Source organism: Myxine glutinosa, chromosome 12, assembly GCF_964187855.1.
Source record: "Myxine glutinosa chromosome 12, kmMyxGlut1.1, whole genome shotgun sequence".
Lineage (NCBI taxonomy): Eukaryota > Metazoa > Chordata > Myxini > Myxiniformes > Myxinidae > Myxine > Myxine glutinosa.
This window is the reverse complement of record NC_136272.1, coordinates 43684661-43698626: the sequence shown is the minus strand read 5'-3', so window position 1 is coordinate 43698626 and position 13966 is coordinate 43684661. Positions and strand designations below refer to the sequence as shown.

Below are 13966 nucleotides of genomic sequence, written 5' to 3'. Positions count from 1 at the left end.
CTTCCCTGACAAGGACTTCGGAAGAGAACAGGCAAGAGGCCAGTTCGGGGCACCGCCGCATGGGCCGCAGCCAGCTACACCTCCGGCAGGCCTAGGAACATAGAGTGACACGAGCTATCAGCACGCTACAGGCTTGTGATTGGTCAGCGCGGTAGGCGCGAACCTCCAGCCAACGAGTGCGGGAGGCGCGAAGCTGGAAGGTTCGGTGGAAGGCACTGGTTGGTGGCGTGCCAAGGCTGACGTCGCCGGGGAGGTTATATCAGGGCACGCCGAACGACATTTGCCCTCTTGGACATCCAGTTCTCTCTTGCGCACCACATCCCTCTGGCCCTCTTTGACCACTGGTTCTCTCTTGCGCAGCACGTCCCTCTGGCCCTCTTGCACATCCAGTTCTCTCTTGCGCAGCACGTCCCTCTGGCCCTCTTGCACATCCAGCAGTTCTCTCTTGCGCAGCACGTCCCTCTGGCCCTCTTGCACGTCCAACTCTCTTGCTCGAGTTCTAGCTTTTGGGTTCTTCGCTGCCTCTTGCGCACGTCCCTCCCTGGCTGTCTTGTGCTCTCTGCGCTTTTCTTCTTGGTATTGAGAGGTCCTGGTGGTCGTTGGCTCGCCATCTGCGTGGTGCTTGGAGCGGTGCTTTTGGTGCTTTGGGGCCTCGTGTGCGGTCGGCGCTTCTGGAGCTTGGAGTGGTGCACGGACCTCGTGGGCGGTCGACGAGGAGCCTGGAGTGGGCGTTGGCTCGGGCCTTTGCGGTGCTGTGGTGCTGGAGCGAGGGGCCTCGTGGTGTGCAGCGGAGCTTGGAGACGCAAGACGACAGGACAGATAAGGACGCACCACATTCACAATTACATAACGAACGTTTTTATTTTGGTAATTCCTTCCTGTGTCTCATTTCAGAAGTGAGGTGTGTGCGATCCCAATTGAGACCCTTTATTTGATTACCGTCACGTTTCATTGTTTCGGGTTCCGTGAATAAATCTTTATTTTTGTACCTTCTGATTTGTCGTTCGTGAGTTGATTAATTTCCCTGCAGCTGCCATCGGTTCGCTGAAGATAAGCGCTTTTGCCGCAGCTTCCACTTCCCTTCTTCCTCCCGCGTTTTATAGCCGAATCCGTGTTTGGTCGTCGCCTCAAGTAAATCCGTTCTGGTCCATCTCAGGTCCTGGTCTTAACCGAAGGGTCCGCGTGACAATAACAACTGTTGACATTTGATGTACTAATAAACAGGGTGTACCAATAAACAGTGTGATAAAAATGGGTGGTAAAAAGGATAGATGCAGTAGTAGATATTATTTGTGTATCAGTAGTATTTGTATGTCCAAAGGCAGACTCGGTGACCCCCAAAAACCCCATTTAGAAAAATATGCGGCCCTCTTATGGCTCCTATAAACTGAGATGCGTGATATGTTATCATTGATGTTGGCCATCTTGGAATTCAGTGTATTACGTATTATGTAAATACCCAAAAATAACAAAACCAGGATGGCTCCAAGGATAAAATTGATTATTAGCCCCAAAGGAAGCTTAATACTAAATTTGATACCTTTATCATCTCTAATGGTAAATTTGCTAAGCCACCTGACTATTTATGATTCTAGCCATGAGGAACACGTGTTAGTTACACAGATAGACATTTAATCAAGTCCATCACACAACGAAACGTACTACTGCTGAACGTGTGAGGGGAGTGAGGAACATGAGGAAAGGCTGAGAGGGATATGAGGAGGATAAGGAAGATGATACGATGAATACGTCGATGGATAGGAAGCGGACGAGGGAGACAAGTTGATAGTGCGAGGAAAGAACATGAGGACAGTACGTATGGGGAGACGAAGATAGGAAGGAGAGTTAGGAGAGACAGTGAGGAGAGGGAAACTAGACTAGAGGCGGCAAGAGGTGAGTGCGTGTATGTGCCCCTCACCCACAGAGATGTGCCTTGATGTCCCAAAGAAGAAATACACCAGGGCTGGGTAGAAAGCCGAGTACAGTCCGTACACGGGGGGCAAGGCAGCGAGGAGCGCGTACGCCATTCCTGTGGTGTGGAGTGAGGGCAGTTTCCACAGTGTGTGAGTTCCTTTAGCTTTTTTTGTTGTTGTATACTGAATCGAGGCTCGTGAAAGAGCTAACATTTACTTCACAAACAAATCAACCAGACAAACAAAATATATAAAAAGAGGGAGCGGAAAAGAAGATGGGGAGAGAAGGGGAAGCACACAAACACAATATTTGAGAGCAGGGAGATGTGTGGAAGGGAGAGGGCTTGGGGGGAGGAGGCGTGGGAAGGGGGGGGGGGTGGAGGGAGAAGTATAAAACACAAGGACACCAAGGACTTCCAGGACAGAAGTTGGTATTTCAAAAAAGTGGCTGAAGTAAATAGGACCACACATTAATTCCATCAACAGTAACTGCATAAGTATGATGGCTGATCACACCGGCACCAAGTCGGTTAGCTATCTATTTTATACTAGTTCACATCACGCCATGCTCCTTCTGCCCTCACCTACCTCTGTTCCCCACGAGCCACTTCAGGTCACACTCATTCGATCCTTAAGAAACCCTCATTTCCTCATCCTCCCAAAGTACATTCATTCATCCCTTTATTCTCCAGATCTCCATTGCGTCGTCATCCTCACTTCAGTCTTTCAAATGCGCTTCCGATCACGACCTCGTGTGCTCAACCATCTACATCCATGAACTCCTCCTTTCCTACTCGTGGATGTCCAGCCCATACCCCGGAACCCCCATTCCCTTTGGTAATTTGTGAACCTGTTGACATTTGTCGTTCAGCTCTTCCATGAGCTCGACCCTTATATAGAGAAGGCCTCCTTAAAGGGAACAATAAATTTCTTTTTGCAGTGAATCTTATGGATTTATTACTTGCAAAATCGAAGATTTTTCAAGTATATTGGTCGGTTGCGTTTGTGGTTCTGTCCGTCTGTTTCTCTGTTTGTCACCGGCCTACAGGTCACAATTCTAAACCGATCGTCACGAAACTTCACCAAGCTGTATAGGTAGGTCGTCCCAATTGAGAAGCCTATTATTGGCCAACTTTGGCCAAATTTCTAAAATCCTCAATTTTCATCCGATTATCTTGAAATTTGAAGAGGACTTGCATATCTGGTCACTGAATTCAACCACCAAGTACTTTTGAAGTCAACATAGGCCAAAAGGTCAACATAGGCCAAATTTCTAAAATCCTCAATTTTCATCCGATTATCTTGAAATTTGAAGAGAACTTGCATATCTGGTCACTGAATTCAACCACCAAGTATTTTTAGGTCAAAATAGGCCAAAAGGTCAACATAGGCCACATTTCTAAAATCCTCAATTTTCATCCAATTGACTTGAAATTTGAAGAGGACTTGCATATCTGGTCACTGAATTCAACCACCAAGTATTTTTGAAGTCAACATAGGCCAAAAGGTCAACATAGGCCAAATTTCTAAAATCCTCAATTTTCATCCGATCGACTTGAAATTTGAAGAGAACTTGCATATCAGGTCACTGAATTCAACCACCAAGTATTTTTGAGGTCAACATAGGCCAAAAGGTCAACATAGGCCGAATTTCTAAAATCCTCGATTTTCATCTGATTGACTGGAAATTTGAAGAGCATTTGCGTATCTGGTCACTGAATGCAACCACAAATTATATTTTAGGTAAACATAGGCCAAAAGGTCAACATAGCCTGAATTTCTAAAACTAGTGAGATACCCATGCTACGCACGGGTGGGAGGCCAGAAGCAAACAGGCAATGCAGATGCGGCAAATGCTAAAGCATGAAACCAAGAAATTCCACATTCCTGTAGCACCTTCAGTCGCACATCAGACATGGACAGAAAGTTCGTGGACTTCCATGAAAAACGTACCCGTTCGCAAGCAAATGGGTACGTTCACGTATAGAAATATCGATCGTGGGTCCGTGGCGAATCTGCATATGGCGATCCGCGAAGTTCACTTTTGGAAAGTAGAAACCATTACGGCATGTCGTCATTCACTTGAACTCGATATCTCTTTTTTCATTCCAAACAGCATAACTCCAATCACAATTAATCACAAAATAAACTTTTATCAACATTGTTAATGTTTCCTTCATTGGAAAAACGACCAAGTCAACATTTAAAAGGATTTTGAGCCGTTAGGTGTTACGGCCTCAATTTTCATCCAATTGACTTGAAAATTGAACAGCATTTGCACATTGAGTCACTAAATAGGGAAACTAACTATTTTTGAGGTCAAAAGGTCAAAGGTCAACTGAAGGTCAACCTTCCAAAATCATAATTTTACATCTGAAAAATCGTCGATTTTCATCCGATTGCCTTGAAAATTGAACAGCATTTGCACATTGAGTCATTAAATTGGGAAACATACTATTTTTAAGGTCAAAAGGTCGAAGGTTAACTCAAGGTCAAACTTCCAAAATCATCACTTTTCATCTGAAAAACCGTCAATTTTCATCCGATTGACTTGAAAATTGAACAGCATTTGCACATTGAGTCACTAAATAGGGAAACCAACTATTTTTGAGGTCAAAGGTCAACTCAAGGTCAACCTTCCAAAATCATCATTTTTCATCTGAAAAATCGTCACTTTTCTTCCTATTGACCCGAGCTTTGATCAAGATTGTCAATTTTAATCTTGATGAAATGGACAATTTGCTGTATCAATGGAATTTTTTTTCTTTGGGAGGGGGGGGGGGGGGGAGGCGGATTTTGCAAGTATCGTGCTCCGCATGACGTCTTCTTGTTTGTTTGTCTGTTTGTCACCGGCCTACAGGTCACAATTCTAAACGAATCGTCCTGAAACTTCACCAAGTTGAAAAGGTCGTCCCAATTGAGAAGCCTATTGATTTTGAGGTCAACGGTCAAAGGTCACCTGGAGGTCAAATTTCTAAAATCGCCATTTTAAATCCAATTGACTTGAAAATTGAATAACATTTGTATATTGAGTCATTAAATTGGGAAATGAACTAATTTTGAGGTCAAAAGCTCAACTCAAGGTCAAATTTAGAAAATCATCAATTTTCATCTAAAAAGCCGTCAATTCTCAACCGATTGACTTGGAAATTTAACAGCATTTGCAAAGAATCACTAAATTGGGAAAGATACTTTTTTTGAGGTCAAAAGGTCAAAGGTCAACTGTAGGTCAAACTTCCAAAATCATCAATTTTCATCTGAAAACCCATCAATTTTCATCCGATTGACTTGAAAATAGAACAGCATTTGTGTATTGCCTCACTGAATTGGGAAGCCAACTATTTTTGAGGTCAAAAGGTCAAAGGTCAACTCTATCCAGGTCAAACTTCCAACATCATCAATTTTCATCTGAAAAATCATCACTTTTCATCCTATTGACCCGAGCTTTGATCAAGATCGTCAATTTTAATCTTGATGAAATGGACAATTTGCTGTATCAATGGCATCCTTTTTTGGTAGGGGGAGGGGGGGGAGGAGGGGGATTTTGCAAGTATCGTGCTCTGCATGACGTCTTCTTGTTTATTTATTGGTGCTTTGAAAGTTGTTGTTGTTGTGTTGTTGCTGTTTCAAATCTGCCCTTCAAGTTCCCAAAAGGACAAAGCAAAGCTCTCACCCTGTGGGACAAGCAAAACTCCAACGCTCAATCCAGCTGCTAGATCTCGTGCGAGACTGGATCGAGGTCTATATCGTGGTAACCAGTGAAGGGCTGGAACACATCCGGTTATGGCACGCCAACATGCTCTTCCACAGGTCCTACAGGCAGCAATGCATGTACATGAATCATTCAAATACACAGTTTGCCATTTTCAAATACACAGTTTGCCCACAGCACTCGTGACACATACACTTAATATAAACACATATACGCAGTGCCTTCAGAAAGTATTCACACTCCTTGACTTTTTCACATTTTGTTGTGTTATAGCTTCAATTTAAAATGGATTAAATTGAGATTTTGTCACTGATCTACACATAATACCGCATAATGTCAAAGTCGAATTTTTTTTTTTATCTTTACAAAATAATTAAAAATGAAAACCTGAAATGTATTGGGTCAATAAGTATTCAACCCCTTCACTATGACACTCCAAATTGAGCTCAGGTGCATCCAATTTCCTTTAATCATCCTTGAGATGTCTGTACAACTTGATTGGAGTCCACCTATGGCCAATTCAATTGATTGGACATTATTTAGAAAGAAACAAACCTTTCTGTATAAGGTCCTACAGTTGACAGTGCATGTCAGAGCAGAAACTCTACCACAAAGTCCAAGGAACTGTTCATAAAACTCCGATATAGAATTGTGAGGAGGCATAGATATGGGGAAGGGTATAAAACAATTTATACTGTTGAAAGTTCCCAAGAGCACAGTGAGCTCCATCATTAGGAAATGGGAATAATATGGAACTACCCAGACTCTTCCTAGAGCTGGTTGTCCGACCAAACTGAGCAACTGGACAAGAAGGACTTGACCAAAGAACCCAATGACCACAATGGAGTTTGCAAAAGGGCATGAGAAAGACTCAGAGCATGAGCAAAATATTCTGTGGTCTAATGACACAAAAATTGAACTCTTTGTCCTAAATGCAAAGCTCTACGTCTGGTGGAAACCGAGCACAGCTCATCAACCATCGAACACCATCTTTACCGTGAAGCATGGTAGTGGATGCATCATGCTATGGGGATGCTTTTCAGGAGCAGGGACTGGGAGACTTGTGAGGATAGAGGTAACAATGAATGGAGCCAAATACAGGCAAATATTTGAGGAGAACCAGCTTCAGAGTGCAAAAGATCTCAGACTGCCGCGAAGATTTACGTTCCAACAGGACAATGACCCCAAGCATACAGCCAAAGCAACACTGTGTAATTGACTTCGGACCAAGAACGTGAAAGTCCTTGAGTGGCCCAGCCAAAGCCCAGACTTTAACCCCATTGAGAATCTGTGGAAAGACTTCAAGATCACTGTTCACGGACACTCCCTATCCAACTTGACAGAGCTTTAGCAAATCTGCAAGGAAGAATGGGAGAATCTCCCCAAATCCAGATGTGCAAAGATGATACAGACATACCCAAAAACCCTCAAAGCTGATACGGACATACCCAAGAAGACTCAACGCTGTAATCTCTGGCAAAGGCACTTCTACAAAGTATTGGCTCAGGGATTGAATACTTATGTAAATTAGATATTTCTGTATTTCATTTTTAATTATTTGGTAAAAATTTCTAAAAAGAAAATGCGACTTTGATATTATGGGGTATTCTATGGAGATCAGTGCCAAAAAAAAATCTGAATTTAACCCATTTTAAATTTAGTCTGTAACACAACAAAATGTGAAAAAGCCAAGGGGTGTGAATACCTCCTCAAGGTACTGTGTCTGAATATACAGACTTGGCATTTAATATGGAATATTTTTTTTCTGGGGGTGAACTTACTTTTCAAGATGTCTTAGAACCAAAAGTTCATTGGAATTATGTTGAAATTATTCTATATTTTGTTAATGTGACCTTTAAAAGAAACAAAAACCACATTTGACATTTCGAAACAAATAAATTGATCCTTGAAAGTGATGAAAACTGATATCGAACTCAATTCATGGACAGTACTGCGTTAAACTTCTGTACGTTTTCCAGAAGTATCTCTTTATTTTGCACATTAGCCAATTTTTTTTTTAACAAACAACAAAAGTTAAATTACGACTGGGATTACGGACAGTAAAATTACAGTTCAGTACTTCGTGTAACCCCCACGAGCATTCAGGAGAGCACGTACACGTTGAGGCATGCTGTTCACGAGATTTGCCAAGGTTTGGACAGGAATCGCTTGCCATGCAGTGACAATAGCCTGCTGCAATTCACGCACAGAGGTCGGCTGCTGGTCCAAGTGGTCGATTTGACGCGTTAGTTCTGCCCACAAGTTCTCTATCGGATTCATATCCGGGGATATGGCAGGCCACTCCATATGCTCTACACCACGGTCAGCACGAAAGTGTTGGATCATGCGAGCACGATGAGGCTGTGCATTGTCATCTTGGAAGACAAAGTTTCCTCGAAAGGTTGCACGAGCAAATGGAGGCAATGTTTCTTCCAGAATGGCCCTGTACTTGAACTGGTTCAGGTTTCCATTCAGAACAACCAGGTTAGTTTTGCCCCCTGCATGAAAAGCAGCCCAAACGGTCACCCCACCACCTCCAGCTTGGACTCTTGGCACTATACAATCTTTGTTGTAGGCTTCATGCACTTGTCTGCGCACTCGGACGTGGCCATCTTGACGATAGACCAGAAATCTAGACTCGTCACTGAAGATCACGTGATTCCAGTGTCCTGGCTGCCATTGACGGTGCTCTCTGGCCCACTGCAATCGGCGCTGGCGGTGTTGTCTGGTCAGGCGTGGCTTTCTCAGGGGACGCCTGGCACGATAGCCTGCTTGAACCAGTCGTTGGTTGAATAGCCTTCTGGATACAGGCACATTTGTCAGTTGCTGCCACTCAGCCCCAAGCCGATTAGCTGACTTGGTACGGCCATTGCGGACTAACCGGTGCAGCTGGCGATCATCCCTCCTTGTGGTTCTGCGGAGACGTCCTGGCCTCGGTATTGGAGTAGGGACACCCCTCTGAGCATTTCGTTTCAGGATCTTTGACACCTGACCTTGACTGATGCCATACTGCCGAGCAATAGCACGCTGTTTCATGCCGGAATTTCGTAAAGCCACCACTAAATGACAAACAGCATTGTCGAGTTGACGGACCATCTCCAGGGGAAGCGGCAATAACTTTTGGAGACGTGCAGCAGTTGTTTTCCACGAATACAGAACGCAACAACCCTTATATACCCGATTGTGAAGCCAATCGTCAAATGTACCTGTCCGTACATTTTGTCACGCCACCTGTGATATAATCCTGTTATTGACTTCTTGCTGCGACAGACAATCAGTGACATGGTTCTTTTAACAAAGAAATCACTGAAGCGTAAAAGAAACTCACCAGATTAATATACCGAGTTCAGAAAGTAAACCCAAGTCAAGAAAAAAAACATATTCCATATTAAATGCCAAGTCTGTATAATCAAGCACACAGCCATGCAATCTCCATAGACAAACATTGGCAGTAAAATGGGCCGTACTGAAGAATTCAATGACTTTCAACATGGCACCGTCATAAGATGCCACCTTACCAACAAGTCAGTTCGTCAAATTTCTGCCCTGCTAGAGCTGCCCCGATCAACTGCAAGTGTTGTTATTGTGAAGTGGAAACGTCTCAGAGCAACAACAGCTCAGCCGCGAAGTGGTAGGCCACACAAGCTCACAGAACGGGACTGCAGAGTGCTGAAGCGCAGTGCATGTAAAAATCGTCTGTCCTCAGTTGCAACACTCACTACCGAGTTCCAAACTGCCTCGGGAAGCAACGTCAGCACGACAACTGTTCGTCGGGAGCTTCATGAAATAGGTTTCCAAAGCTGAGCAGCCGCGCACAAGCCTAAGATCACCATGCACAATGCCAAGTGTCAGCTGGAGTGGTGTAAAGCTCACCGCCATTGGACGCTGGAGCAGTGGAAACACGTTTTCTGAAGTGACGAATCACGCTTCACCATCTGGCAGTCCGACGGACGAATCTGGGTTTGGCGGATGCCAGGAGAACACTACCTGCCCGAATGCAGAGTGCCAACTGCAAAGTTTGGTGGAGAAGGAATAATGGTCTGGGGCTGTTTTTCATGGTTCGGGCTAGTCCCCTTATTTCCAGTGAAGGGAAATCTAAACGCTACAGCATACAATGACATTCTAGACGATTGTGTGCTTCCAACTTTGTGGCAACAGTTTGGGGGAAGGCCCTTTCCTGTTTCAGCATTGCAATGCCCCCATGCACAAAGCAAGGTCCATATAGAAATGGTTTGTCGAGATCGGTGTGGAAGAACTTGACTCTCCTGCACAGAGCTCTGACCTCAACCCCATCAAACACCTTTGGGATGAATTGGAATGCCGACTGTGAGCCAGGCCTAATCGCCCAACATCAGTGGCTGACCTCACTAATGCTTTTATTTTGCGAGTTGCATTTCATTGGCCGGGAAATGGGAAATTTTGTTTAATCAAATGTTTGCATTTATGATCTGAACAGCTGAGGCCGTGCCAGTCTGGTGTCGTTTGGAACATCTGGGGATTGTGTATTCAGTCGCCACCGAAGGTGGATGGGGGTTCACAGCCTAATTGTGCCCTGGGGGTGAGCGTGTACACCATCCCCACATCTGGGTACATTGATTGGTACGGCTGAGTTAGACCTCGCAGGGGACATTGTTCTATGATTTGCGAATGTTAAATGATAATGTCGGTTGAAATATAGAGCTCTTATATCTTGTCTGTGTATTGGTTCACGAGTTATCAAGTGACCACTATACAGTATTCGTCATGGGTGTGCGTCTGTCTGTCTGTCTGTCTGTCTGCAGCATAACTACCCGATGATATCATCCGATCTTGATGAAACTTGGGTGGGAGGTTGATATCATGATCTAGTTGTGTCCTGCCTAGAGTGGGCGTATTGCACCCATTGTGGGCGGAGCCACGCCCGAAAAAGATGTCTTTTTAGGGGGTAATCGATTTCAAGCTACATCTTCTCCGAGGGAGTTGGTGGAATCTGACAGGGGTTTCGATATTTGGTTAGGCCAATGTCATGTGTCTAGCCCCACGGAGCTCGATTTTTCATTTTCGCCCCAAGGTCAAGGTCACAAGGTCACGAAATTTAGAAAAGTCGATTTTTGATGGTTTTATTACATCGTTCGCTTCCTGATAGGGTGAAATGTCGTTCATGATCTTATATTATCACATACATCATGAAATACAAGTTTTCCAACAAATTTCAGAATCTTCGACCTTTGATCTTTGAAGGTCACAAAGGTCAAATTTTCAAAGTTGTCGGAATCTAACCGAATTTTCGGTATTGTGTACCTCATAAGCTAACTAACTAACCTCATAACTAACTAACTAACTAGAACTAACTCATAAGCTAACTAGAACGAAGCTAACTAACCTCATAACTGATTATACATTATTTTCTATCTCATTTCAAGGTCAGTAACCTTCGTTTTGACATTTCCAGGCCAGCACCACACACAATTACGTACAGCTGGCTCTTAAAGGCCTGCGCAGGCAGCGCATTGGGGCCCTTTGTAAATAGGCATGTACACCGCATGTCGGGGGCCGACACCTGTCACGTGGGCCCCCGACCCCCCAGTCCGGGCCTGTTTCGGTTATAGTCCGTCCTTTGTCATTGAATACCGCTTGCTCTTGAACCATCGTCGTCTCCTGACTTGTTTATATTAAATTGAAGACACGGTCGAGTGTGTGTGTTAGCTGTTTGTCCATTAGCATTCAGACAGATTGGTTTGAGACAAGCTGAGCACAGAGACTGTAAAAACGAACGCAGGAGGAATGTTTTTCATTCCGATGGAATGAAAACATTCCAGGACAAAGTGGGTATGAAGTGAAAAGCCTTGGGTTTTGTGTCAAATCACAGGCAAGGTATTGGACATTGCTTTAATAATAGGAAAGTCTGAGACTGATAATGATGTTCAAACCCAAGGTAGACATAGGCAGAGAAAACTAACACATAATCAGGATAAAATATGACAAAGTGTGATTTCAGTTTCAGCTATTTAAATGAAAAACCTTGGTGGTGTAACAAGAAAAAACAGTCAGGGACACAGAGTACATATAAAACAACATGACAAAATTAATTATACTAGGTCCAGTGTTTTGAGAACACTTGTGTTAGGCAATTGATTAGCTTTAATTGCACCTATAGGTGACAAGAACAGCCGATTAGATTTTGGTTGAGGTGCGAATCCAGATCCGGCCTATAGTCCAATCAAAATATGAAAAAAAGGGGTCAACCCAAAACAAATTGCAACAGAATCCGTTTTACCTGCATTTAATTTGGAATAGCTCACAAAACAACATATTAAAAGTATAGGAAAATCGAAGTTGTGGAACAGTGCCTAGTTTGCAGAAATTCAAAATGGCCGCCATTCAAACTACTTTGCCTATGCCTCGGGATCTGAGACTTGTGGAGACTTAATTCTGGTGTCTATACCCATGTTTTCAGCTACCTAGATACAACTTGAAATAGAAACATCATACAAATACCTTGGAGTAGAAGAAGGCCACCAGATATGTCACAAACAAATATGTCACAAACCTTTGTATAAAGAGGCTGATCCTGAAAACATACCACCTCTCTTTTGGTCTTGATCCTTTCCCTTTTTTTTTTTTTTTTTTTTGTATACAGAATCGAGGCTCGTGAAAGACCTAACATTTATCACACAAACAAATCAAAGAGACAAACAAACAAAGTATATAAAAAGGGGAGCGGTAGACAAGATGGGGAGAGAAGGGGAAGCACATAAACACGACATTTGTGAGGGACATCGGGAATGTGTGGGAGGGAGAGGGCTTGGGGGGAGGAGGCGTGGGAAGGGGGGGGGGGGGGTGGGAGAAGTATGAAAAACAAGGACACCAAGGACTTCCAGGAAAGAAGTTGGTATTTCAAAAAAGTGGATTTGGGGTGAAATTAGCGGGGGTAGAAAAGATCAAGGTTTTGGATGGGGGAAGATAAGAGATGGTGGTGAAAAGCTGTTTTAAAGACCTGGAGGGTGCAGTGGGATTGAAGAGAGTGAGGGAGTTTGTTCCAGAGGTGGGAGAAAAGAGGAATGAAGGAGTGAAGGTGAGCAGAGAGTCTTGATTTTGGCAGTTTAACCATAAAAGGGTCGCTGGCAGATCTTGTGCGACCTGTAGGAATATTTGGGGGACAGAGCCCAGAGAGAGCTGGGCTGGAGAGCTTTCATCCCTCCAACCCTCCAGAGTCCCTTTAGGGTATGATTAACCCCTATCTTGTGAAACTCCCAAAATCCAGGCTCACTGCTTAACTCCACTCTTTTATGACCATTTTTTCATGCTTTCGGAACCACCTTCATGAATCGGTACATTCTCACGTCTCTTCCACCTCAAAACATGCTTCATCCGACCAAACATCTTCTTCTGCCCCTGTTGTCCCACTGTCAGCACGAGATGCCTTCATATACTCAATCACCTTGCTCTTCCATGAGCCTCGATTTTGTAACTACAAAACGTAAAATTGCTTGGGTGTTAAGGGGGGGGAGAGAGGCATTAATTTAGTAACAATGTCATAAGAGTTTTTGCTGTAAAAATCACCCACCGTAGCCTTTGTGGAGATCCGCTCTTGTCCTGGGTTACAAGAAGAGTGGGTCCACGCGGAACAGCAAGACCATCTTCATACATGCTAACAATAGTTCCAGATACAACACTCGGAAAGAAGGACAAAACCACAAGTTCAATAATCACCAACAAATCATTAAATCTTCTAAATCTTTACCGCCACCTAAGGCGTCCGGAGGCATTATGTTTTCGGGTTGTCCGTCCGTCCGTCCATACGGGCTAAACATCGTTTTTCTCAGCAACCACATGTCCAATTGAGACTAAACTTTCAGGGTAGGAGTGACACCCATGCAGAATGTTTTCATGATAATTGTGACGTTGAAGGAACTGCGCTCCAACGCGAGTCGAAAGAATTGACGCGACCAAAGACGGAATTCGTCCGAGTTGCTTTATTGAAACAAAACAGCTCAGGTATTCTGACAAGCCCGTTTATCGGGCAGCAATATATATACACATTTATGTCGGGAAGTTTGCCCGGCAAAAGCTATACCGGGCATGCCCGGGTGTCAAGGGCAAGCCTTGGAAAGGCGAGTCTGGACCTGCCCGGGCGTGTTTGGCTGCGGCCTGGCAAGTCGAGGCTGGGCGTGCCCGGGCGCTCTGGGCGAGCCCTGGAAAGGCGATAGCGGGCATGCCCGGACGCTCTGGGCGAGCCCTGGAAAGGCGATAGCGGGCATGCCCGGACGCTCTGGGCGAGCCCTGAAAAGGCGATAGCGGGCATGCCCGGACGCTCTGGGCGAGCCCTGGAAAGGCGAGAGCGGGTATGCCCGGGAAAGAC

General features: G+C 44.5%; 1 protein-coding gene across 1 annotated transcript in view; it reads right to left on the bottom strand.

The window, feature by feature from the left end:
- The window catches only part of LOC137437896 (prestin), a 52229-nt gene extending 38899 nt beyond the window's left edge, over positions 1-13330 (bottom strand). Inside the window, exons 1-3 of the mRNA XM_068132608.2 lie at positions 13172-13330; positions 5587-5726; positions 1919-2029 (exon numbers count right to left, since the gene is read on the bottom strand). Of these exons, the coding sequence (XP_067988709.2) occupies positions 1919-2029; positions 5587-5726; positions 13172-13254 (334 nt within the window). The 5' untranslated portion in view covers positions 13255-13330. The remainder of the gene's footprint in view (positions 1-1918; positions 2030-5586; positions 5727-13171) is intronic.
- Positions 13331-13966: the final 636 nt, after the last annotated feature.